Source organism: Ambystoma mexicanum, chromosome 4q (genome assembly GCF_040938575.1).
Source record: "Ambystoma mexicanum isolate Mex_15411 chromosome 4q, UKY_AmexF1_1, whole genome shotgun sequence".
Classification (NCBI taxonomy): Eukaryota; Metazoa; Chordata; class Amphibia; order Caudata; family Ambystomatidae; genus Ambystoma; species Ambystoma mexicanum.
The window spans coordinates 978,761,064-978,788,883 of record NC_090928.1 but is presented as its reverse complement, the minus strand read 5'-3'; the positions used below and the strand labels follow the sequence as shown (position 1 = coordinate 978,788,883).

Genomic DNA, 27,820 nt, shown 5'->3' with positions numbered 1-27,820 from the left:
GAGTTATAGTGATGTAGGCCTCCAAGAAGTCCCTGAACCGGTGCAATCATGCCTACTGGCGATTGTCTCAGAAGGGAAACAGGTGACCCACAACATCGTAAAAAATAAGTTGGATGCAGCAGAGACAGCAGGGCGGACTCTGGCCAGGGTACTCTGCTCAAAAGGCACGCCTGGCTAAAGAACTCAGGGTTTAAGCCAGATAATAAACAAACAGGCGGAAGACACAAATTTGTTTGGCAAGGCAGTGGATGATGTCTTAGAGAAGGTGAAAAAAGAGCACAAGACTCTTAAGTCTCTTAATCAGATCACTGCTAGAACTTAACGGGGAGGGAACTCTCGCCGTTGCTTTCGGGGGCAGTTCTTTCCCGATCTCCACACAACCAGAATGGTACATGAGGTACACCATGGTCCACCAGACAAGGCACAGCTGGTAACAGCCAAAACCAGCAAGAGGGGACAGCCAAGAGGCAAAGGCAGACAATCCACTCCAGATTCACCCTGGCCTCCGCTCAGAAATGACTCGCCAGTCCGGGTCCCCTCCCATGCCTCCCCGGTCGGGGGACGTTTAACATCTTTTCTTCATGCATGTGAGGGGATCAATTCAGACCAGTGGGTGCTCAAGACCGTTGCCCACATTTATTGTATCGGGTTACACCGGCCACCCCAATACCATCCCCCAAGCACCAGAGGCCTATTGCCAGCACACCTGCAGATTCTGCTGGAAGAGATGCAGATCCTTCAGGAAAAGGGCGCCATAGAAGTCGTACCCATTCATCAGGTAAACAAGGGTATTTATTCAGTGTACTTCCTTGTACCCAAAAAGTATCTCACCATGCGCCCTGTGTTAGACTTGTGCCCAGCGAACAAATTTGTCAAGCCACAACATTGATTTTAATATGGACGCCATCTAGAGTTTGCAGAGTGGATATACCAAGTATTCTTTTCACCGAAATTATAGGTACTGGGTCAGAGCTTCAACCTGCTTCTCCCATTCCGATACGGGACAGGGCATCAGCTTTGCCATTTCGGCAACCTGGTCGATAAGTAATCACGAAATCAAATTCCGCAAGGAATAAGGCCCACCTAAGCTGACGTGATGATTGGGCCTTGGCTGTCTTTAAGTATTGCAAATTCCTGTGATCGGTGATTTCAGTGATGGTATGCCTAGCACCGAGAAGATAATGCCGCCAAGCCTTAAACGCTGACTTGATGGCCAGTAGCTCCTTGTCGGTAACAGCATAGTTTAGTTCAGGTGCTGAGAATTTTCTTGACCAGAATGCCACTGGATGAAGTTGGCCAGTCTCAAGATCCTTCTGAGAAAGAATGGCCCCCATGGCTAAACTGGATGCGTCAGTTTCCACTACGTATGGAAGTTCAGGACGTGGATGTCTTAAAATGGGAGCAGAAGTGAATGTTTGTTTTAGATTCTGGAAGGCCCTTTCTGCTTCTTCGGTCCATAGGAAGCGTTTATTCTTTCGCAAAAGGGCCGTGATAGGGTGTACAATATCTGAGAATTCAGGAATAAATCTGCGGTAGAAATTAGCAAATCCGAGCATGCTTTGTACTCCTTTAACTGAGGTGGGTGAAGGCCACTTGAGGATAGCGTCCACCTTTCGTGAATCCATTTGAACTCCATTTGGGGTCAGGATAAATCCAAGGAATTCTACTTCAGTAGAGTGGAAGACGCACTTTTCCAATTTCGCATATAGCCGATGCTTACGTAGTTTTTCAAGGACAGCACAAACATGTTTCACATGGTCTGATTCTGAGGAGGAGTACACTAAAATGTCGTCTATGTATAAGACAACACAGACGTCAATGAGTTCACGAAGGACATCGTTCATAAAATAGTGGAAGGCTGCCGGTGCATTGCATAGCCCGAAAGGCATCACCTGGTATTCGAACAATCCGTACTTGGTGCGAAAGGCAGTCTTCCATTCATCGCCTTTCTTAACTCGTACCAGATGATATGCCCCTCTAAGGTCTAACTTCGTGTAGATACAGGCTTCTTTTACTTGGTCCAGTAATTCTGGGATCAGGGGCTGTCATGATGCCTACCCCCGGAGCACCAGGACAGGCCCAGCACCCCCGGGAGCAGACATCATGCCCTCGGGTAAAAGCCCAGCAGCCCCTAATAGGGGCTCTTTGGACTTTGTCCTGGCGCCTCTGGCGCCAGGCTCATGTTGGACATCAGTCCTGGCGCCATAGGCGCCAGGCTCATAAAAGAGGGTGTTTGGTGCACTTACCTGACGTAGACCATGCTGCATGAAGCCTCAAGCCAAATGAGGCTTAGGAGGGACTATTTTATCAAAGGAACTATTTTACTTGGGTGGGGACCGTGGAAGAATACTTACCTGGAACTTCTTCCAAGGCTATTTAAACCACGCCCGGACTGCCACACGTGCTTTGCGTTGCTCTGCATCTAGCGGCTGAACGCTCACCGTGCCTGCTCCTGCATCTTGCCTCCAGCCACGCACGCCTCGATCTTGGGATACCTGGAAGGAAGGAAGGGAAGAGAAAAGGTGAAAACCAAGAACTTAATCTAACTTCCTACCTGTGTCCGGAACCATCACGCCAGCGATCCTGAAGATAGAGATTCTTAGCATCGCGCTACTTGTTGCAGCGCCGCGCATCACTCACCTGCCTCGTGGGCTCTTCACTATCCACCGCAACCTTCTGGGCATTCCGCCACATCTCTGCACCTGCAGGGGAGAAGAAGAGACAAAAGGTGAGCAGGAGGAACAAATGAGGAAAGCCTGATTTTCCGTCACAAGACTTACCTGGCCATATTTGACAGAACCACTCCTCATTTCGTGTCGGCGCCACTTCTTGGCCTGGTACCGCACCCCGGCCCCTAAGGGGAAAAAAGAAAGACATTACTAGAGGGATTCAAAGACATTTAAAGGGATCATTTTATCACAAACTCACCTGAGTTTATCTCCGGCAATATCCCTCGAAGCATCACTTCCACTCTGCACCTGTAAATAAGGACAGATCGCAGGTTAAGAAAAGCAAACAAAGAGAAGACTCTACTCTGGAACTTTTTAAACTGCATACTTACGGCATTTCGCCTTCCAAAACCAGTGAAGTAACTGGTCAAATACGCGCCCCTGCACCAGAAGCAGGATGGAGAGCTCATCCATTCAAACATTAAGGTGAGCCTTGATTGGGGATTTCAGAGGTGGTCAGAGAAGAGCAAAGGGGAGGTGGGAAGCAATCACACTACTCTGCAGACAGTTAATCCCCTTTCTCCACCTACAGAAAGATTTTTCTACGGGCCAGACAAGCCAGATTTGGGGGTCCAGTTCAGTCGGTGTTTCGAATCCTGCGCATCACGCTTGAAGAGGTCACAGCAATCCAGACCAGGTCAGCGCTTCCGTGGGAGCCAGGTGAGCGTTACAGAACGCGAAGCCTTCCTACAAATTCCCACCCAGGCGCTATGGAAACTTCTGAGACTGATATGTTGGCCCAATTACTGGGGGAATTACGGGCCGAAGTACATGCCGCTCGTCAAGAGACTAATGCCCTCAGGAGGGAAATAATCGTATCTAAGGAACGAACTGAGGACCTGGCTAGGCAGGTATTGCAAGGTCAAGCTGGGCAAACCCCTCTAACTGGTTCCGGGGGGAATTCTGTTCCTGTGGCTTCAAGTAACCCTGCGCAAATCAATCTACCTGGAAATATGCCGCTGGCCCCACCTGAACGCTTTGCTGGGGACCCCAAACGGTTCGCCGTATTCATAAATCAATGTTGTTTGCACTTCCTATGCAGACCTGGGGCCTTCCCTAATGACCAGACCAAGGTAGCTTTTGTGTTGTCATACCTTAGCGGCTGTGCTGCCGATTGGTCAGTACCACTGGTTACTCAAGATGACCCAATCCTCCGGGATTTCCAAGGATTTCAAGCAAGCATGGAGAGATTATTTGCTCCACATTCTCAGGGACAAGTTCTGGATGATGAACTTCTATCCCTGCGACAGGGCAACTAAGACCTCCTCTCCTACATAGCAACCTTTAAAAGACTAATCGTGGAAACTGGGTGGCCAGAGGATAAAAGAATCACATTATTCTATCGGGGTCTACGCGGAGAACTTAAAGATTTCTTGGCCCAAGTTGTAAATCCGCCCCAAGAATGCACAGAATATATAGACTTAGTGGTCCAATTGGATCACAGGCTCCAAAACCGAAAAGCGGATCGGTCCAAGTTTGAAACCCGGGTGTTGGTCAAGACCCATGTCACTCCCAAGGGTGCCGATGTCTCCGAGCCTATGCAAATTGGAGGGGTTAGAGGACCTTTAACCCAAAAGGAACGTGAAAGGAGGAGGCAGTTAAAATTATGTCTTTATTGTGGGAACTCTGGACACTTTCTACGAGATTGCCCGGCAAAACCACCCAAGAAGGTGGTAGGAGCCGCTGATAAAAACCATGTAGACTGTTTCGGGAAACGACTCCGCCCGACAAGCGTAGGGGTCCGCTTGCCGAGCTTGAAAACTAACTCTCAGACCTCGCATTTCATTGTGCCAATGGTTCTCATAGATCCGGAACAGCCTAAGCGGTTGCATGCAATAAAGGCATACATCGATAGTGGGGCTATAGGAAACTATGTGGATCGTGAATTGGTCTCTAGGATTAACCTCCCTCTGCGTCCAAAAACCAGCAAAGATGTCATCACCACAGTCGATGGAACTGAAATTGCCCCAGGACCGGTAACACATTCCACTACTGAGGTGACTCTTATTGGTCCGGACGGCCATCGGGAGGCAGTTGTGTTTGACGTAATCAAGGCCCCACAGTTTCAGGTTATTCTTGGAATTCCTTGGTTAGAGACACATAATCCTCGAATTGATTGGCGAGCAAAGAGAATAACCTTCCCGGATTGTGCACAAACCTGCTACCCAGAAAATCTGAAGATTAGTCTAGCATCTGTAACCTCTGTCTCCATGCAACTACCTCCGGAATACCAAGACTTTCAGGACGTCTTCCAAAAGGAACAGGCCAACACGTTACCCCCCCACAGATTGTACGATTGCCAAATTGATCTGGTGCACAACCCCCTTGTAGCAGGATTTATGCCCTTACTGAACCTGAGAACCGGCATTTGAGACAATATTTAGATCAATACCTAGCCAATGGTTTCATTTGCCCGTCAAAGTCCCCGGCATCCTCGGCTTTGTTTTTCGTGCCCAAAAAAGAAGGCGACCTTAGAACTTGTATCGACTACTGCGCATTGAACCAGATAACGGTTAAAAACCGTTACCCTCTGCCTTTGATCCCTGAACTCCTTGACCAGGTGAAGGACGCCTGCGTATACACCAAGTTAGATCTCCGGGGGGCTTATCATCTGGTGCGAGTAAAAGAAGGCGACGAATGGAAAACAGCCTTCCGTACAAAATATGGTTTATTCGAATACCAGGTGATGCCTATTGGGTTGTGCAACGCGCCTGCTGCCTTCCAATTCTTCATGAACGATGTCCTTCGGGAACTTATCGATGTTTGTGTTGTCGTATATATCGATGACATTCTTGTGTACTCCTCTTTCGGAATCTGATCACAGAAAGCCTGTCCGGGCCATCCTTGAGAAATTGCGCCAGCACAAACTGTTTGCTAAGCTGGAAAAGTGTGCTTTCCATACCACCGAGGTGGAGTTTCTTGGTTTCATCCTGACACCTAATGGGGTCCGAATGGACTCACGGAAAGTGGAGGCCATCCCCAAATGGCCATCTTCTAGCTCGGTAAAAGGGGTCCAAAGCATGCTTGGTTTTGCCAATTTTTATCGCAGATTTATTCCGGAATTTTCACGTGTAGTACAACCCATCACTGCACTTTTGTGGAAAAATAAACGTTTCGAATGGACCAAGGAAGCCGAACAGGCCTTTCAGGAATTGAAAGCTAAATTCACGTCTGCACCTATTTTGAAGCACCCGCGTCCCGATCTCCCATACATAGTCGAAACTGACGCGTCCAGTTTAGCCATGGGAGCTGTCCTGTCTCAAAGAGACCCTGAAACCAACCAACTGCATCCTGTAGCATTTTGGTCCAGAAAGTTCTCACCGCCTGAGGTAAATTATGCAATTACCGATAAGGAATTATTAGCCATTAAGTCCGCCTTTAAGGCTTGGCGGCATTATCTTCTTGGCACCAGGCACACCATCACCGTGATCACTGATCACCGAAATGTACAATATTTAAAGAATGCCAAGGCTCAATCATCACGTCAGCTCCGATGGGCTTTGTACCGTCCCGGCTGTAAGAATGGCAAAGCAGACGCACTATCTAGAATAGGAATGGGAGAAATAGACACTAATTCAGAACCTGTGCCGATCATTCCGGAACAAAGAATTTTGGGATTAACCTCCTTACAAACCTTTGAAGACATTCAAGCACGAGTAAAACAACTCCTGGACTCTACCGCCTTGCAGGATTGGATCCAAAGGGGGTCTTACTTTTCGGTCAACGATGGCCTACCTTACTTCCAAGGACGCTTATTTCTGCCAGAAAAGGAATTACAAGAACTGGTTATTTCCCGTCATCATGATACCCTGATGGAAGGACATCCTGGCATTGCCAAAACTGAGGAAAAAATTAAACGACAATTCTGGTGGCCTTCCTGGCGAAAGGATATTAAATCTTTCGTGAAGTCCTGTGGAGATTGCGCCCAAAACAAAGGCCAAAAGACAAAACCCGCCGGTCTTCTTCAGCCTTTAGACATTCCACCAGTGCCTTGGCACACCTTGTCACTAGATTTTATCACGGACCTGCCCCCTTGTAATGGATACAATACTATTCTGGTTGTGGTGGATCTATTTTCTAAAATGGCTCATTTTATTCCGTTGAAAGGATTACCTTCAGCTTCTGTCCTTGCTAAGGAATTCCTCGAAAATATCATCCGCTTGCATGGATTCCCGTCCATATTAGTCTCCGACCGGGGAAGCCAGTTTATTTCACATTTTTGGAAAAGGTGTTGTCAACTGGCACAAATCTACGTAAGACTCTCAATCAGCCATCACCCACAGACCGATGGTCAGACGGAGAGAACGAACCAGACCCTTGAACAATACCTACGGTGTATGTTGCACCAATCGGAGGGTAATTGGAAGGATTTGTTATGGGTGGCCGAATATGCATACAATAACTCGGTGCACTCTGGAACTGGACAAAGCCCCTTTTACACCCTATATGGACATCACCCTCGTACTTCAGACCTGGACTCTCCTCTGAGCCTTGAAATGCCCGCAGTAGACCATTTGCATTACACTATAACTCAAGCATTCAAGAATGCAACTGCCCATTTGCAACAAGCGAAAGAGAAATACAAGAAAAATGCAGATCTGCATCGGAAGGAGGCGCCTTCATACCAAATAGGAGACCAAGTATGGTTGGCTACCAAACATTTATTGCTCAAGGGACCTCGGACCTTTAATCCAAGGCATTTGGGCCCTTATTCGATCAAAACTATCATTAATCCAGTGGCAGTCAAGCTCGATCTGCCAGCTAACATGCGGATTCATCCCGTTTTTCATGTGTCACTTTTGAAACCAGTGCAACTAGGAACCAGATTAATAAAGCCACCAGAACCAATTCAGATTAATGGGGAGCCTGAATTCGAGGTGAAGAACATTTTGGATTCTAAAATTTCAAAATCAAAACTTTTCTATCTAATTGATTGGAAAGGGTACGGGCCTCAGGAAAGGTCTTGGGAGCCCAGCGACCACGTACATGCACCTCGGCTGGTAAAAAAGTTCCATTGGGATTTCCCAAACAAACCGAAACCTCCAGAGGGAACGACCTTGGGAGGGGCCTTGGGGGGGAGTGCTGTCATGATGCCTACCCCCGGAGCACCAGGACAGGCCCAGCACCCCTGGGAGCAGGCATCATGTCCTCGGGTAAAAGCCCAGCGCCCCGTAATAGGGGCTCTTTGGACTTTGTCCTGGCGCCTTTGGAGCCAGGCTCATGTTGGACATCAGTCCTGGTGCCATAGGCGCCATGCTCATAAAAGAGGATGTTTGGTGCACTTACCTGACGCAGACCATGCTGCATGAAACCTCAAGCCAAATGAGGCTTAGGAGGGACTATTTTATCAAAGGAACTATTTTACTTGGGTGGGGACTGTGGAAGAATACTTACCTGGAACTTCTTCCAAGGCTATTTAAACCACGCCCGGACTGCACACACGTGCTTCGCGTTGCTCTGCATCTAGCAGCTGAACGCTCACCGTGCCTGCTCCTGCATCTTGCCTCCAGCCACGCCCGCCTCGATCTTGGGATACCTGAAAGGAAGGAAGGGAAGAGAAAAGGTGAAAACCAAGAACTTAATTTAACTTCCTACCTGTGTCCGGAACCATCATGCCAGCGATCCTGAAGATAGACATTCTTTAAAAGCATCGCGCTACTTGTTGCAGCGCCGCGCATCACTCACCTGCCTCGTGGGCTCTTCACTATCCACCACGAACTTCTGGGCATTCCGCCACATCTCTGCACCTGCAGGGGAGAAGAAGAGACAAAAGGTGAGCAGGAGGAACAAATGAGGAAAGCCTGATTTTCCGTCACAAGACTTACCTGGCCATATTTGACGGAACCACTCCTCATTTCGGGTCGGCGCCACTTCTTGGCCTGGTACCGCACCCCGGCCCCTAAGGGGAAAAAAGAAAGACATTACTAGAGGGATTCAAAGACATTTAAAGAGATCATTTTATCACGGACTCACCTGAGTTTATCTCTGGCAATATCCCTCGAAGCATCACTTCCACTCTGCACCTGAAAATAAGGACAGATCGCAGGTTAAGAAAAGCAAACAAAGAGAAGACTCTACTCTGGAACTTTTTAAACTGCATACTTACGGCATTTCGCCTTCCGAAACCAGTGAAGTAACTGGTCAAATACGCACCCCTTCACCAGAAGCAGGATGGAGAGCTCATCCATTCAAACATTAAGGTGAGCCTTGATTAGGGATTTCGGAGGTGGTCAGAGAAGAGCAAAGGGGAGGTGGGAAGTAATCACAATACTCTGCAGACAGTTAATCCCCTTTCTCCACCTACAGAAAGATTTTTCTATGGGCCAGACAAGCCAGATTTGGGGGTCCAGTTCAGTCGGTGTTTCGAATCCTGCGCATCACGCTTGAAGAGGTCACAGCAATCCAGACCAGGTCAGCGCCTCCGTGGGAGCCAGGTGAGCGTTACAGGGGCAACGGGTATCGTTTTTTTACCATAATTTTATTTAACGCACGATAATATATGCAAGTCCTAAGGTCACCTTCCTTTTTTGGCACGCAGAATAACGCTGATGCTGCTGGAGACTTGGATGGACGAATGAACTCATTGGCAAGGTATTGATCCAGATATTGCCCTAGGTGGAGGTTTTCAGGTTCTGTGAGGGCGTAGATCCTACTTCATGGAACTTGGGCACCGGGTAAGAGATCGATCTGACAATCATATGATCTGTGAGGTGGTAACGTGCTTGCTTCGTCTTTTTGTAAAACATCTTGAAATTCCTGAGGTAACTGAGTCATCGGGTTCGCGACCGTGGCCAGGCCTTTGTCCAAGGTTTCTACTGGTTAACAAGTGTGTACACAATCCGGGAAGGTCACTCTCTTTTCTTGCCATTCAATACAAGGGTTATGTTTTTCCAACCATGGTATTCCCAGAATTATTTGGAACAGGGGGACCTTGATTAAGTCAAACACAATGCTCTCTCGATGCCCATCTTGACCCAACAGTGTCATCTCCGAAGTTGAATGAGTCACTGGTCCGGAGGCAATTTCAGACCCATCGACAGTGGTAATGACATCAGTTGTGGTCTGTTTGCAAAGAGGTAGGTTCATCCTTGTAGCCAATTCATGGTCCATGCAATTTCCTATAGCTCGCTATCAATGTATGCTTTCACTCCGTGCATACCAGATGGTTGCCTGGAATCAAGAAGGACCATTGGTATAATTAGGTGCGAGGCCTGAGTGTCCTTCTTCATGCTCGGCAAGCGGACCTCTACGCTTGTCGGGCGTGGTTGTTTCCCGACTCAGACTCTACATTGCTTATGTCAGCAGCTTCTACCATCTTTTTGGGTGGTTTCACTGGGCAATCCCGTAAAAAGTGTCCCGAGGTTCCACAATACAAACACAATTGTAACTGCCGCCTCTTTCCCTTTCTTTTTGATTAAAGGTCCTTTAACCCCTCCAATTTGCATAGGTTCAGATACATCAGTTCCTTTAGGAATAACATTGTCTTTAGGTCTTACCAATACACGATTCTTCGACCTGGTTCGATCTGCCTTACGATTCTGAAGTCTGTGATCCAACTGGACCACCAGATCTATGTATTCTGCACAATCTTGGGGTGGGTTCACTACTTGTGCCAGAACGTCTTTTAGTTCACCTTGTAGACCACGATGAAATAATGTAATTCGTTTGACCTCTGGCCACCCGGTTTCTACTATCAATCTGTTGAAAGTTGCGATGTAAGTTAACAAATCCTGGTTACCCTGCCGTAAAGACAAAAGTTTGTTATCCAAGGCCTGGCCTTGGGAATGTCGGCAAATAGTTTTTCCATACTTAGTTGAAAACCTTGGAAATCCCGAAGAATGGGGTAATCCTGATTGAATAATGGGATAGACCAATCGGCAGCACTGCCGCTGAGATATGATAATACAAAGGCCACCTTCGCTTGGTCATTCAGAAAGGCTCCTAGTCCACACAAAAAATGCAGGCGGCATTGGTTCATAAACACAGCAAACCTTTTTGGGTCCCCTGCAAAGCATTCTGGTGATGCTAAAGGAACTGTTCCTGGTAGGTTTATCTGTACTGGGTTGCTTGATGGAACTGGAGCCGCAGCTCCCCCGAGTCCAGGTAAAGGTGTGTGCCCAGCTTGGGCTTGAAGTAATTGTCTGGCAAGATCATCCGTACATTCCTTGGACACAACCAGTTCTCTCCTAAGAGCATTAGTCTCTTGACTGGCGGAATGCACTCTGCCCTAAGTGCGCTTAGTAGTTGGGCTAATTGGCCAGTCTCAGAGGTCTCCATGACGCCTGGGTGGATGTTTGTAGAGAAGCTTCGCGTTCTGTTAAGCTCACCTGGACCCCACAGGGGCGAACGGAACTGGACTGCCACGGACTCCACCAGCGTGACTCGTAGTGCAGTGATGGCTGACTGGACTGGCCCTCCTAGTTTCGTCTGCTTGACCCGTAAGAATAATCTCCTAAAGGTGGGAAAAAGGGAATTCGCAACCCGTGGGCGAGAGGATGCACACACTCAATTGTTCCCCACTGAACACCTCCTTTATTCCCTTTCAATAGTGTCACCTTATTGTTTGAAAAGATGAGCTCTCCATCCTGCGTGGGGGGCAGGGGCGCGTAGAAAACCAGTTACTTCACTGGTCTGAAGGAGTTGGGCGAGTTCCAGACAACTGATGACTCCGAGGTAAGTAGCATATAGTTCTTTAGAGTTCAAAGTGTCTGTTATTCACTCTTGCCCCTCTTTTCTCCCTTTTTTTCTTGCAGCTTGAGCCAAGGGATGATCACCTCATTGGAAGCAGAAGCACTTAGGTATGAGTCTGTATTTCCCAAACAGTCCGGCAAAGAATAATGGTCCAAATATATTTAACTGACTACTGTCTCCCTACAGGTGCGGCGTAAGAAGAAATGGTGTGCAGAAGACGAATGCCTCGGGCGATGAATTCAAGTAAGTATCTTGCAGTGAAAGAAGATTGTCCTTGTTGGCTATTGACTCATCTTGTTATTTGTTTTGTCTTTTCAGATGCCAGGATTCCGGCGACAAGGCGACGGAGGATGCGCCGGGTCGCGGAGATTCTGTGAAGACTGGTGAGTATGTCTTCCCCTCCAAGGAGAGGGTTCAAACCATGCTGTTCCAGATCCCTCACTATGGAGCCAATCGTGAGGTGACCGTACGCAAAGCCATGCGACTGTTAGGGATGATGGCCTCCTGCATTTATCTAATCACACACGCACGTTTGCGCATGCGCCCCATACAAGAGTGGCTCTCGAGCCAATGCTGTCACACCAACAGACAATGGGATGATCTAGTGGTTGTCTCGGTAGCCCTTGTTCTCTCTCTGCAGTGGTGGTCAAGGGAAAACCTCTTGCAGGGGTAGACCTTCACCACCCCCACAGTAGATTCCGCTCTCACTACGGATGCATCGCTGACAGGGTGGGAGGCTCACCTCATTCATCAGAGGGTGCACAGCGTTTGGTCCCCAGCAGTAGCATCCAACCACATAAACCTGTTGTAACTGCTAGCAGTGTTCAAGGCTCAGAAAGCCTTCCAAACACACCTCCAATGAAAGACAGTCCTAGTCCTCATGGACAGTACCACGGCAATGTATTACCGGAAGAAGCAAGGGGGCACGCACGCTCCTGGGCTATCCAAACGGTCACAGAACATATGGAAATGGGCTCTCAAACACAAGATTTTCCTCCTGTCACAACACATTCCAGGGGAACTCAATCTTCTGGCGGACGTGCTCAGCAGAGACTTCCCACTATCCGTAGAATACGAATGGTGATTACACAGAGTCATTGGGCCTCATTACAAGGCACTGTTGTTTCCGGACAGGCATGCTACAGGTTAGCCTGCCGGAGCCGCTGTTCCTGATAGGGCTGACCCTGCCAGACACAGCGACCATGGTAGGCAAGCCGTCACGGAAGCACTATTAACAGTGCTGGTTCATTTCGTGTTCCCCATTCCCATAGAGAGCTATGAGACTCTAGGGGGATGGGTAATTACAATTTACTGGCGCCTGACTTTCCGGAACGCCGGGGTTGTAATCCCCCGGTGTTACTGGCAAATCAGGCGTCGGTAAATCATTACGGGTCGGGCGGCAACCTGCCAGTAACACCGGCACGGTTACTGCAGGACTTGTAATGAGGCCCTTTGTCTTCAACGTCTTTGCAGACTTGAGGCTTTCCAGAGATCGACTTGTTCGCAACTCTGGAGAATGCAAATTGCCGATATTACGACTCCAGGTACCCGCAGAACCACTCCAAGGGGAACAGACTCTGGATAACATGGTCAGGGAAATTTATCTACACTTTTCCACCGACTCCCTTACTAAACAAGATGCACCAGGAACCAGTCACAATGATTCTGGTGGCCCCGATGTGGGCCCGCCAACCCTGGTTCTCTCAGCTAAGGGCAATGTCAGTCTCCCCTGCAAGGAATCTGCAAGCCCGTACAACATGCTGTCACAAGACAGCATGCCGAAAACTCAATTTAGTAGCCTGGCTGCTGAGGTCATAAAAATCCACTTAGCTGCACTTTCAGCTTACACCACGTCCCAGAAGAAGGTTTAATGGTGGAAAATTTCAGTAATCAAAGCTTTTATGGAGGGGGCTAAAAGACTTCATCCCCCTATCTCCAACCCAGCTCCCGGATGGGACCTGAATGTTGTACTGACTAGACTAATGGGGCCTCCCTTTGAACCTATGCATAAGGCTAGCATTAAGGCACTCACTTACAAGACCGCCTTCCTGGAGGCAGTCACATCAATAGAGAGTGAACTGCAGGCCCTTTCAGTTCAAGACCCATTTGGCATGATTCAGTCCTGCGCACTCACCCACGATTTGCGCCTACATTTATTTCGTAGTTCCATGTGAACCAGTCAATAGAACTACCCACCTTTTTCCAGAACCCCACTAACGTGGCAAAAAGAAGCCTCAATGCACTTAATGCGAGGAGAGCAGTAATCTATTATCTGGAAAAGACAAAAACACAAAGGAAAACAAACCAGTTTTTCGTTTCAGTGGCAGCTGGCAGAGAAGATGACCCTGTCTCTAAATCAGCTATCTCAATGTGGACCTTAAACTGCATCACACTTTGCTATACTCTTGCCAAGAGAGATCTGCCCTTCAAGCCTAGAGCACACTCTACTCGGGGTACATGGGCTTCCATAGCATTCATTGCAAATGCTCCTCTTGAGTCCATTTGTAAAGCAGCAATCTGAAGTTCTGTGCACACCTTTACACAACACTACTGCCTGGATACTCACTCTAGGTCTGGTTCTCAGGTGGGACAAGCGGTGCTAAGACATTTCTTTGCTACTGTTCCTTCACACATACCACCACCACCACCATCTCTGGGTACTGCTCGCTAGTCTATGCACAGCACGTGCTTCTAAGCAAATTAACAAACATCAGAAGACATGCATTACTTACCGTAATAGCATTTCTGATGATTGTATCTGCTTAGATTCACATGCGCCCACCCTTCCTCCTCTCTTGGAGTATAAGGAACATAGACATCTTACACCTCTCTCTCTCTCTGTACTCACTCGCGATGGTCATAAGGCTCCCTCACGGCAGAAATAAATCGGAGGGACCTCAACACGCGAGGGATTTTGGGAATACTACACGTCACCTTAGGGATAGTGTTACTGGCATGCCCTTGTCGACGTCCCCTTTCGATCCACGAAAAAAGATGCAATACTCTGTGATTACCATTAGATGTCAGACTATATGCACAGCATGTGAATCTAAGCAGATACAATCATCAGAAATGCTATTACGGTAAGTAATGATTGTCATACTTTCTCCCATTGATTCCTCTCCTTTCCCCAGTTATTATTCAAAACACTGCACATTCTATATATTTGGCAGTGGTCAGGGCCTATTTGGAGGAATTGTAGACCAATTTGAGTTATTTCTGAGGCTGCCAATTCACGTCTCAACTTGACCACTGACAAATATTTGTATTAACAAAAAATGGTTTCACACGGATTTTAAAGTGTCCCTATTTGTGCCCCAGGCCCTCTTTTTTTCCCCTCACTTGAAGGCAGTGTTTGAATAAGACATGCGCAGATACCAAAAAAATGAACATTACATCATGTTTTGTAATAGAAATTATTTGTCAGTGAGCAGGTGCTATTCTGAGCAGATATAGCCAATTTTGAGCCTTTTTGTATGACCGTGAATTCATGCAGTCCCAAAAATATACTCTCTCTAAATTTGCCCCAAATCCACAACCCAACAAAACAAGGATGTAACAGATTTAGCAGCATAAGTATTGTGCCTCAAGGCTGTCTTTGTGTCTATTCCAATATAAGTAGTGTTAGAAGAACTGCTTCTGTCCACATTTTACTCTAAAAACAAAATATCCCCCTCATTCTATTGCTCCATAATAATAACAGTGATCATTCATAGAGCGCCCAGAGACCATATAAATGACAGCGATGCTTGATATAAATCAACATATCATATATTGCACATGACAAATTTTGTTTGCCTTTTGGTTTACTCATGATCATTTCAGGTTTACAATTGAAGCTCAGCGATTCTAGGCATGGACGGTGTGAGGTGCCAGTAGTAAGGCTCGGAGGCAAGGGGGGCATGTTTTTGGGGACAGACCTTTATTGATCGCGAAATGTTGGGGAAATAGGCCTCTCTATCCCTAAATCTAAGAGGGGGTTCCCTGCCTCAACAGAACTAGTGAAAACAGTCAGACTGTCCAAAAGTATAAAGTCTGCCCCAGTCACGTCCCTCACACTACAAACAAACAAAATGGTACAAGTGTGATCTCGCACTAAAGAAAACTGTGTTACTCAAGGCAACAAAATTTTTCGCAGCCAGTCGGGCTTCCAAAAGGTTCAAAACAATGTTCAAGAAAATAATGTTCCAACTTTAGGGGGTTGCTCCTTTGCCCTAGACTTAAATAGGTAAAATGTCTTTCTAGTCTCTTCATATACAAAAACACAAAGGATTCTCTAGATGTACAACATGGTCCTCAGTCCTACGGTCCTAGACCCCCGCCTTTGGTTCCAACCTTTTATTTGGGTGCAAATCCCAGACTCACAATACTTGAAGGGTCTTGGTACACTCTCCTGCCAAGATCCAGTTCGCTAATATATGGTCTTTGTTTCAGGTATCAGGTTCCAGCACCTTTTTTCTGCTTAGGGTCCCAGACCCTTTTATCCATGCTCTCTCTCTTGTGTGCGGGTCCCAAACTCGCAATGCAACCTTTGCTTCATTTGGTTTACACTCCTGCCAAACGTAGTGTTCCTTATTTCCTATCTTGCCTTCACACGGAGTCTCTGACTCCCCCATACTTTCGGCGTTATATGGGTGCGGGTCCCAGGCTCTCAACTGTTGTCTGTAATAGCTTGCAATTGTAGTCTGTAATAACCTGGTTCACTCTCCTGCCAAGCTAGGTTTTCACTGGTCTAGTATTCACTTGTCATGCATTTATTAATGATTCGGGTATTTATCCCAGTACTTCTCTGTGTTTCGTTTAATGCATTAGTCTGTAATATATTCTGACCTTCATTCGGTCCTTTCTGCATTTCCCCTGGCTTCCCACAACCTGCTCTCTTTCCCCCACCAGCACACGTACCTTTGTTTTCAGATTGCATCTTCCGAGCGGCAGGATCGCTTCTCGAGGCTCGAGTAGTCATCTGACTTGCTTTCTGTTCAGTTGTTCGTCTGCGGCGTCCCAAGTTGTCCTCGCGGTCCGCTCTCTCCTCAGTGTTGCCGGGAACACAGCAAGATGCTCTTGTGTTTCTCCGTTAAGTGAGCTTCTGAGTAGCCGGCCGCTGCGCTAGGTTCATTCCCTCTCCTTCGCCGGCAACCAGCGTCTTGTTTCCGGGTCGGTCTCGCTTCTCTCTGCACTGCTCTTCAGCTGACTGCATTGCTTCACTGGTTACCGCTACACAGAGGGATTCTCCTTGGACTCTCAGCTGTTGTACATTTGAACTCCAGGGGAAAGGGAGTTGTTCTGCACCAATCTGATTTGTTGAAGGACAGGACTGCTCACTTCGGTTTAGCCGCCTTAAGAGCATCCCCACAGTCCTCTTCCTCGCCTCAGTACATGGTTTTAGATGTAACAAGTCAACGTCAATATTGGTTAGCTCTTTACTCTGCACAAATCAACTGTTTGGATTAGTTTTACAATAACACATATCAGTCCTATCAGGGTCGATGGGAGGGGGATTTAAGTCCTGAAAAGGGGTTGAAGGATTTTCAGCAGGATTATACAGTGTCTGCTGAAAATGATTGTCCCTAGTTGCATAAGGGGATTCCCCTCCCAGGTTATCCTTCCGCTGTGCACCGCCCCCCAGGGGGATTATTGTACTGTGATTGCACCGCCCTGACCCCATGGCAAAGGTCTTCCCCTAGAGGAGAAGGGACGCTATCCTCTGATTCGTCACAATGGGCTTTCCCCTGCACACCTCGTTTCAGAGATTTATTTTCCCATATCCATGCTAGGTGGGCTCTAGAGAATCCAACTGACCTATTTTGAGAGGCGTGTGAGGACATGAGTTTCATGGTCCCTGATGACAGGCTCTCTAACACCCTGGAGGGTGAAATACGCCTGTTGGAGGGGGCTAGCCTACAGGATCCCAGTCCGTCCACCGTCTGGAAGCAGTACTGAGTAGTGGCCAGAGAAGGCAAGTCCCGAGCGGCTAATCTCCCTCGTGTGAAAAGATGGGGAATTCATCCAACTCACCACGGTATCCACATTTTCAGGAATTTAACAGTTTTGGGGATCCATTTTACAAACAAGCTGTTATTCAATCCCGGACTGTAGGTTTAGTATATAACGGATGGGATCCTGCTATTGTGGCGCTTAAGGAAAGATCCAGGCATGGGACTTTTTTTCAATATCATGCAGCATGACACTCTTAGATGCTCAATGTACTCAATGTTCTTTCTTTCTCAATTTTCTTACTGTACATAGAAGAGAACACATTTGAATGCCTTATTTTCATTTGGTTATTAACATGTTATACAACCCATAATTTCTTGGGCTTTATATCTGGGTCTACAAACCTAATCTCTGAGCTCTATAGTAACAAAATCTGTCCAACCACATTAAAAAAGGGATGTGATTATCAAACAAATGCACATTAATATAAAGATGTTAATGAGTATGTGTTCATATTCCTAAAATTAGAGGTAACGCGTAGGAAGTATAAGGGTTAGGTTGCCTTTGCCCTTGGCTGTCCATATGATAGTAAGACATGTATTCCTGCTGTCAATGTATTCTATATTTTAGTAGTTAGGGTGTTGGTTGTTAAAAATCTTCCTTTTTCTTTTGGAAAAAGAGTAATATAACTAAAAACAATATAATGCATCAGAAAAGTAAAAAATACATTAATGTATCACGCTGCAGGAAAACATAACACATATTTAAAAGCATCATTCATAAATATCTGGCCCAGCTTAAAAAGGTTGCTGCTATGACAGCAGGATGCACTGGGTCTGCATCACAGAGAAGATGTCTGGCATCAGTGTCTCCCTCTAAATATGTATCTTTGAATGCTCAGGCAGAGATATTGTTTCTCATGCAGACCTAAAGAGGGAACCAACCATGTGGCAAACTAATGCCTCTGTGGTTACTGTTAAATAAAACACTGCATACACTCTGCTTACCTCACCAATTGCAAAAAGCTGGTCTTTGTACTTTTTTATCAGTGGCAAAGCAGCTTCCAAATCCTGCAGACAGAGAAAGGCATAGTTACAGAGCAAAATCCAAGAACCTGCAGTCCAGATGGAGCACCCATTATACTTTGTAACAATCTTTAAGAGGCTGCACAGTTTGGGTCTTGCCCGTTTCCTTGCCCTTGCAAGTTCATAAAGTGGAAGACCATGTCAAGCGTTTTCTAAAGATCCATCAAAGAGAGTAGATGGAACTTGTATATTACATTTCAGATACTATAATTTTTTAGTACTTTGTTTTTTTTAAAGGGGATAATTATAAACAAAGTAGCTTCATTGGCTTGCAATGTGCAAAAAGTAAATTATGCCACATTAAAGTTTAAATACTTTGAATTGAACATTGAAGCAAGCATTTTATAAACACAATGGGTGTCGAGTTCAGGGGACACGTACATTGCAGGGAAAAGTCATGTTCTATATAGACATACATTTAAGCAATGCTCTGTGTACAATTTTGATTGTTTTCATGTTCAGGTGTAAAATACACGTAAGCCCAGGCAGTCTGGCTTTCTCTACATGTTCAAACCTAAACATGCAAACACTTGTAAATGCCACCTTCATGCAAATGCATAGCAGAAGGGATTTAAATTGATTGCTGTGGAACCAGCCTGCTTTTTGAGGGTGTAGAAGATGCATACATACAATTGAATCAAAAGCATCTATGCGCCTATTAAAATCAGACAAGAAGGTCCTATTTAAGGAAACCCTTGCGCCCCCGCACACCAGTATGCTGTTATCAGTTGAAAGTTGTAACATGTAATTAGCAGTTTAAACATGGACAAATTATAGTGTTTGCAATAATCCACAAGTCATTGTGTATCTGTTTCAAATTTATATTTAGTGATTCTTTGAGTAATCAAAAAGGAAAACAGATGAAGACAAACAATCAAAACAGTTCAAAATTATAATTGTAGGCTCTACGCTTTTCGGGTATAGCAGCCTTCATCAGGAGCAACCCTCTTAAGTATGCTTGTATCCAAACATTTCAAGAAGAACCTATGATTCAAGTAGAAGATAACGTCATCAGTATTATGAGTTATACAGGCGTATTTCAAGTTATGCATACATTCATTGATCATGAAGTCTACCTCGCATATGTTGGGTGGTCTTTCACCTGGATTACAGGACAGCATTGGCCATTGGAGTAGGCAGTGACGACCTTGAGGGTGGTAGTGGGAGACCTAGACCTGTTGGAATTATGGCGAGAGCCGCAGACAGGAGAGAGGTTATTCTTTTTTTCGGGGGCAGATGGATCCTATTCCCAGCTGGACTATAAGTTCGTAGGGGCGGAAGACTTTCATTCCTTTGATAATGTGGAATCTTTGGGGCGACGCATTTCAGACCATTCACCCCTAGTGACGCAGCTGCAGGTTTTACAGCAACGTCCAGCGATAAGAATATGGCGGATACCCGCTGTGTCCCCGGAGGATGTGGCGTTGCCCGAACACTATGTGTGCATGTTTTTAATCAATGAGGGATCAGTGGCATCAGCTAAGATTTTGTGGGAGGCCTTTATGGCAACAATCAGAAGGGTTTGTATCCTCAAAATGACAGGGGTGTGGAGGGTACTACAAGATCAGTTGCAGGAGACAGAGATGGCGGTGTCGGCGTACAGAAGGCAGAAGACAGGTGGGGGGAATTGTCAGAAGCACTAGCTTCTCATCGCGATAAGCAGGCTTCACTATCACACTTCGATTGGGAGTAGGCGGGATGTACAGCTCCATCGGGAGGAGGATCAGGCTGGGAGGCTGTTGGCTTGGCTTGGCTGTTCCGTCAGGAGCAGCCCAAAGCAACATCATGCAGGTCAGGCGGGAATCGGATGACTTCATTAGTACCCAGGAGGGGATCAATGAGACATTCCGGCTGTTCCATCAATCCTTATATACCAGCAAATGCACTTACTATGAGACATAAAGGAGATGGGAGAAGCAGGGATACTCTCGGGAGGGGCGAGGCATATTGCCTACTTATATGCGGATGACTTACTACTCTATATGTCAAACATGTAAGAGAATATGCCAATATTGCTAGAGATTCTGGGTAATTTCTGCGCACTGTCAGTGTTTCGCATCAATAAAGAGAAGTCCTTACTGTACCCGTTGGGGGCCATGAGTGGCCCTTATTTACCTACCCTCCCACACTGGGGGATAAGATGGGAGGGGGAACGTTTAAATACTTGGGAATTACAGTTTTCCATGATATGGAGGAGAAATTTGTGTACAATATCGGTAGAGCGCTGACCGGGATTGGAGACTTGATCCAATTTTGGAAAATGTTGCCGATATCATTGATGGAAAGGGTGGCACTCTGCAAAATGGTTATACTCCCAAGGATTCTCTACTATTTCTCAAACATACCGTATAGCATTAAAAAGTATTTTTTAGAATGCTGGATGAGAAGGTTGGGGAACTACTATGGGGTACAGGGAGGAGGAGGAGGGTCTCACTGCCAACTTTGAGACGTTAGTGATCGGAGGGGGGCCTCAATTTGCTGGATTATGAACTCTTCCTTATGGCAGCGCAATTGCAAGCAATATTGGCGTGGACAGACACAAGGGGGAATTGCTGACAGGGTTGCTGGGGGCCCTACCGACTCACCAGCAGGGGATAGAGCTGTGTCGGGCACCTTAGGAGGAAAGGGGGCTACCAACGTAATCCAGGTGGTGAGAATACTCTGGAAGAAGCTCTTGAGGAAACTGCGAGCATCCGGCATCTATAGTGCTGACTTACAGTGGGGTGTGGACCCGGGACCCTGCTTGGCACTGAGGAGGATAGGGGTCTCTGGCTTGAGCGATAGGGGGTGTAAGACAATAGGAGACCTGTTTGAGGATGGGAGGCTACTGTCCTTTGAGGAATAGAGTACTCGCTATGGGGTGGCGAAGGGGCATTTTTTAACATATGGTATGGTGACCAGGCGGCTGGCTGCCATGTGGAGTGGGAACCCAGAGGAACACAAGACGAGCCTGTTGATGCAGATGCTCCTGACTCCGGAGGATAGGGGGCTAGGGTTTCTCGCATCTACCAGGCATTGTGGAGTACATTCCCCACAAAGGAATTGGTGGTTCAGAATAAATGGTAGAGGGACATGGGTGGTCCAATTTCAGAGGGAGAATGGACGAGAGTCTGGGAACAGGTCTGCAAGATTTCGCAGAATGCAAGGTTCCAGCTTATCCAGTTAAATATCATACATAGGACATATGTGACCCATGTCAAACTATGCGCAATAAATAGTGCTCACAGTTGGGACTACCCCCCTTTGTGCGCCGGGGCCAGTGGGGATATGGCATATGCTCTGGGGATGCTCAGTTGTGGCACAGTACTGGCAGGCAGTGATAGCAAAGATTAATGAGCTACTTGGTTTTAGTTTTTAATTCTCTCCAAAGATGTGTTTGTGGGGTTTACTCCCAGGGGGGAAATAACAGAAAACGAGAAATCGAATGGCCCAGTTTATGCTGGTACTAGCAAAGAGACGATTAACCAATGCCTGGAAGAAACCCCAGGGTCCGTCAGTGCGGCACTTGAAGGAAGATATCCGCAGGTGGGGGATGGCAGAGCTGGATATAATGTTCAAAATCAGGGACCCATGGATAGAGGAAGGGATGACAGTGAAATGGGGCTAGCTGCTGGAGGAGTTACAGTTCTCTGGAGACTTGAAACCCCCTGAAAGGGCGGAATGAGCAGACAGAATATCTGCGGGGAGAATTACAATATGGGCGGGAGAGGGGTGCACCGGTAGGGTGGGGTCATCTGAGGGTAGGCGGGGGATGGATGCTACGTAGTCTATTGTTTGTTCGTTTTAATATTTATAATGCGTGGCAGACCCGAGGTTATAAGGGCGCCGAATGCATAAAGAGGGTTGTTCAGCTTTGGTTACATTGCTGTGCAATATCATACATTTTATACAGTAAATTTAATACAAAAATTGTAGGTAGGCAATATGTACAGAATACCAACATAAGAAAGGTGTCACGCTCACCTGGTCTCCACGGGGGCGTGCTCGTGTGCGTAGGATGTTGTCTGTCCTGATGCTGCTCTGCTTGGCTGGAGATGCTAGCTTGCGTCTCCCCTTAGTCCTTGCTTCAGGAGATGTTAGCCTACAAGTCGAAACAAGATATTAGCTACCGAAGGGAGCTGGTCAGTGGTTTAACCTCCTTTCGATCTTTCCTTCACTTCTTCTGGCTCACCTTGGTTTTTTAATGGGCGAGCTCTCCGTCCTGCACACTCTGGCAGGGGCGCAGTTCACAGTCTTTCCTGGATCGAGTTACGTTCCTGATCCGAAGGAGGTTGCTGAAGTAGAAGGCCCGGGAGTAACCAGGTAAGTCTCTATTCCAATAACTCTTTGGAATGACTGCCTTTAAGTCTTTCTGTTCAAGATAACTAATGTTCGTTATTGTCTTACAGGTGCAGCGTTAAGCGACCTTTGGATGATGGATGACCCTCCTGACAATGATGCTCAGGATTCCTGCCGGTAAGTATAGTGCTGTGCTGGGCGCGTAAATGTTCACCTCTGTAGCTTTCCTTTGCTACGTGCGACTAACCTGCTTGTCTTTTTCTGTTCAGCAGGTACGGCGCAATTCCAGGAAGAAGAATAGAAGATCCGTGTGGCGGTGTCGAGCTGCGGTGCACTGCTGAGTGAAGAACTGTCCGATGAAGTTCCTGGAGCGGGCCGATCAGGTGAGTAGCTACCCGAGAGGGTACTTTTCGTTCTGTGCTGCAGATGCGGCGGTCCGTGGGAAGCAGGAGATGAGATCTGGATGTACTGCAGTTAAGGCCTACGATGCTTACATAACTCCTGTTTTTCTCTGTTCGCAGGTGCCAATGGATGGAACACTCTGGACGGGTGTGGCAGAAGGAAGCAAGAACTGATCTGACACGGTGAGAGTTACGTTGCAGGACTGCAGAATAACGCGAAGCGTGTTGATTGTTGGGTGCGGTTTAAATAGCCTTGCAAGCAGTTCCAAGAAAATAGTCCTCTTCTCCGTATCCCTTCTCTCAGGTAAAGAAGTTCCAGGCCACACCCTGAACTGAATGGCTCAGCGTCTCAGAGCCAAGTGAATGGACCATGTAGCTAACACCTCCATGAGCCTGGCGCCAGCGGCGCCAGGACTGAGTCCAGGTGAGCCTGGCTGGGGCCTGATAAGCCCCCAAGGGGGCCAAAGTCCGGGGTGTCCCAACCAGTTTCAGGATTTTGGGTGCTTGGACCATGACAGCACTCCCCCCCAAAACCACCCTAATGGCTGATCCACTCATTGGTCCTGGTTTGTTTTGGTGATTGCGGTGGAACCTTTTCAATAACCGTGGAGCATGTACATTCTCGCTAGGTTCCCATGATCTTTCATGCGGTCCGTACCCTTTCCAGTCTATCAAGTAAAAGAGTTTTGATTTGGTGATTTTTGAGTCCAGAATCTCTTTAACCTCGACCTCGGGTTCCCCGTTCACTGTGACCGGTTTCGGTGGTTTCACAACTCGTGTTCCAGGTTGCACCGGTTTCAAAAGTGAGACGTGGAACACTGGATGAATTTTCATGTGCAGGGGTAAGTCCAATTTCATAGCCACTGGATTGATTATGGCCTTAATGGTATACAGACCCAAATATCTGGGATTGAAGGTACGAGGCCCTTTAACAGGTATGTGCTTTGACGCCAACCAGACTTCATCCCCAACCTGATAAATTGGAGCTTCACTTCTATGCGCGTCGGCTGATTTCTTGTACCTTTCCTTAGCCTGCCTTAGATGATCTGTTGCTTGTTTAAAAGCTTGGGAGATGGTAGAGTGCAAACATTTCACAGCTGGCATTTCCAGAAGTTGTGGCAGGTCAAGGTTGGAAGTTCGTGGGTGTAACCCCTAGATTGTATAGAAGGGACTTTGACCTCTGCTGGAATGGAGTGAGTTGTTATAGGCATACTCAGTGATCCATAAAACATCCTTCCAGCTGCCTTCAGTTTGATGTGACATGCACCTGATATATTGCTCCAAGGTCTGGTTTGTTCTCTCTGTTTGACCATCGGTTCGGGGATGGTGACTGGTGGAAAGTCTTACGTCGATTTGAGCTAACTCGCAACACTTCTTCCAGAAGCGTGAGATAAACTGGCTGCCACGGTCTGAGATCAGAATGGAAGGGAATCTGTGAATTCGGACAATCTGTTCCAGAAATTCTTTAGCCAGAATTGAAGCTGAGGGTAGTCCTTTTAATGGGATGAAATGGGCCATTTTTGAAAACAAATCCACCACTACTAAAATTGTGTTGAATCCGTTACTCGGAGGAAGGTCTGTTGTAAAATCAAGAGATAGTGTATGCCAAGGTGTTGGTGGAATGTCTACTGGCTGAAGCAGGCCTGGTGATTTTTTTCTTTTGGGCCTTGTTTTGAGCGCAAACTCCACAGGATAGCACAAACTGCTTGATGTCCTTACGCCATGTCGGCCACCAAAAATGTTGTTTGACCTTGGCCTCAGTTTTTGTGATTCCAGGATGACCTTTTACTAATGAGTCATGGTAATGTGAGATGACTTTTTCCTGAAGTTCTCTGCTAGGTAGATAGAGACGTCCTCGAAAATAAGGTAGTTGGTTTGTGACCGAGTGGTGAGGACTTTTGGTCGGCCAATCCCTTAGGGTGTTGGAATCCATGAGATGAGAGATACTCTCTTGAACGTCTTCTAATGTTAGAGACGTAGTAATCCCAAGAATCTTCTCACCAGGAATGATGGGCACTGGGTCAGGGTTGGCGTTTTCCTCATCTACTCCTATACGGGACAATGCGTCTACCTTGCCCTTTCGACAGCCAGGTCGGTAGGTAATTACAAAGTCAAACTCAGCAAAAAATAATGCCCATCGGAGTTGGCGAGATGATTGGGCTTTTGCCACCTTCAGGTACTGTAAATTGCGATGATCGGTAATTACTGTGATGCTGTGTCTAGCTCCGAGGAGGTAATCGCCAGGCTTTGGAGGCCGCCTTGATGGCTAACAGTTCCTTGTCCGTAATAGCATAGTTCAGCTCGGGAGCCGTACATTTCCATGACCAAAAGGCTACCGGGTGCAGTTGAACCGTTTCGGGATCCCTTTGTGAAAGGACTGCTCCCATTGCCAGACTGGAAGCATCCATTGCGACCATGTACGGTAGATCTGTACGAGGGTGTTTCAAGATCGGGGCTGAGATGAATCTTTGTTTTAGTTCCTGGAAGGCTTTCTCAGCTTCTTCGGACCATTGAAAACGCTTGTTTTTGGGCAACAGAGTGGTGATGGGGTGCACTAGTTGCGAGAATCCTGGAATGAAGCGACGATAGAAGTTTGCAAATCCGAGCATACTCTGAACTCCTTTAATCGAGGATGGCGACGGCCAGTTGAGAATGGCATCCACCTTTCGTAAATCCATGCACACACCATGAGGGGTTAGGACAAATCCGAGGAACTCAACCTCAGTAACATGGAAAAACATTTCTCCAGCTTTGCAAATAGTTTGTGTTGTCGAAGTTTGTCCAAAACTGCTCGGACATGTTTCACATGTTCTTGCTCTGAACGGGAGTATACCAGAATGTCGTTGATGTATACTACGACACACACATCAATAATTTCTCGCAAAACATTGTTCATGAAATATTGGAACGCTGCTGAGGCATTGCAAAGGCCAAAAGGCATCACCTAGTATTGAAATAGCCCGTATTTGGTGCAGAAAGCGGTCTTCCATTCGTCCTCTTTCCTGATCCGTACCAAGTGGTAAGCTCCGCAGAGGTCTAACTTGGTGTACATCCGGGCATCTTTAACTTGATCCAATAAGTCAGGAATCAGAGGCAACGGGTAACGGTTTTTGACAGTAACCTGATTCAATGCGCGGTAGACGATACAAGTCCTAAGGTCACCTTCCTTTTTAGGCACGAAGAATAACAGTGAAGCCGCCGGGGACTTGGATGGGCGGATGAAACCGTTAGCCAGATACTGGTCTAAATATTTTCTCAAATGCAGGTTCTCGGGTTCTGTGAGAGCATAGATTCGACCGCACGGAATCTGTGCTCCTGGTACTAGGTCGATCTAGCAGTCATACGACCTGTGAGGGGGCAGTGTGTTGGCTTGATCCTTTTGGCATACATCCTGATAGTCTTGATATACCAGAGGAAGCGAGTTGGTTGGTTTCATGATCGTTGTCGCTCCAGTGACCAGAGGTCCTTTAGTTGGATAACAAGTCTGAACACAGTCGACTGAGAAGGTCAGCCTCTTGGCACGCCAGTCTATGCAAGGATTGTGTGATTCCAACCATGGCATACCCAGAATTATCTGAAATAGTGTGGTCTTGATTATATCAAACACTATGGTTTCCCGATGACCGTCTTGGCACAAAACAGTCATCTCGGTTGTAGAGAGTGTTACCGGACCCGAAGCTATTTCAGTTCCGTCGACTGTGGTGACTAAGTCTGTTGTTGCCTTTTCGCAAAGGGAAAGGTTCATCCTTGAAGGCAATTCTTGATCCATATAATTTCCAATGGCTGCACTGTCGATGTATGCTCTGACTGCATGCATTCGAGACGGTTGCTGGTGGTTTATAAGGACCATAGGCAAAACTAGGTGCGAGGTCTGGAAGTCCTTCTTTTCGCTCGGCAAGCGGACCTCTACACCTGCCGGGAGGAGACGTTTTCCGGCTCAGACTCTGTTTCAACCTTACCAGCGACTCCTACTGCCTTTTTGGGTGGCTTCACTGGGCATTCTCTGAGGAAATGGCTGGCTGAACCACAATATGAAAACAACTGTTGTTGTCTTCAACTATCCCTTTCGGCCTTGGTTAACGGCCCCCGTAGTCCCCCGATTTGCATGGGTTCTGACACATCGGTGGTCCTGGAGGCATTTTCCTTGGGGCGCACGAATACTCGAGAATCAATTCTAGCACGATCTGCCTTACGGTTCTGCAGTCTGTGATCTAGCTGGACTACCAAGTCTATGTACTCAGCACAGTCCCTGGGCGGGTTCACCACTTGAGCTAAAACGTCCTTTAACTCCCCTCTCAGACCACGGTAAAAAAAGCGTTGTTCTCTCGTCGTCCGGCCAATCAGTTTCCACAACCAGTCTGTTGAAGGTCATGATGTATGTTAACAAATCCTGATTGCCCTGACACAAAGACAAGAGCTCATTATCTAATGCCTGACCTTGAAAACCCCGGGCAAACAGCTTCTCCATATCCAATTGGAATCTTTGGAAGTCTCGCAAAATGGGATCATCCCGACTGACCAGCGGTACAGACCAGTCAGCAGCACTGCCACTAAGATATGAAAGTACAAAAGCCACTTTGGACTGGTCGTTTGGAAAGGCTCCTGGCCTGCATAGAAAATGTAGACGGCACTGGTTCATAAACACTGCATACCTTTTCGGATCCCCAGCGAATCGTTCTGGAGGTGCCAAGGGTACAGCTCC

The 27,820-nt window shown here is 47.0% G+C and overlaps 1 protein-coding gene across 3 annotated transcripts in view; it reads right to left on the bottom strand.

The window, feature by feature from the left end:
* TATDN3 (TatD DNase domain containing 3) overlaps positions 1-27,820 on the bottom strand; it is a 481,102-nt gene that overhangs the window by 247,590 nt on the left and 205,692 nt on the right. For all 3 annotated transcript variants that reach the window (XM_069608538.1, XM_069608539.1, XM_069608537.1), the window contains exon 5: positions 18,362-18,424. In XM_069608538.1, coding sequence (XP_069464639.1) covers positions 18,362-18,424 — 63 coding nt within the window. The remainder of the gene's footprint in view (positions 1-18,361; positions 18,425-27,820) is intronic.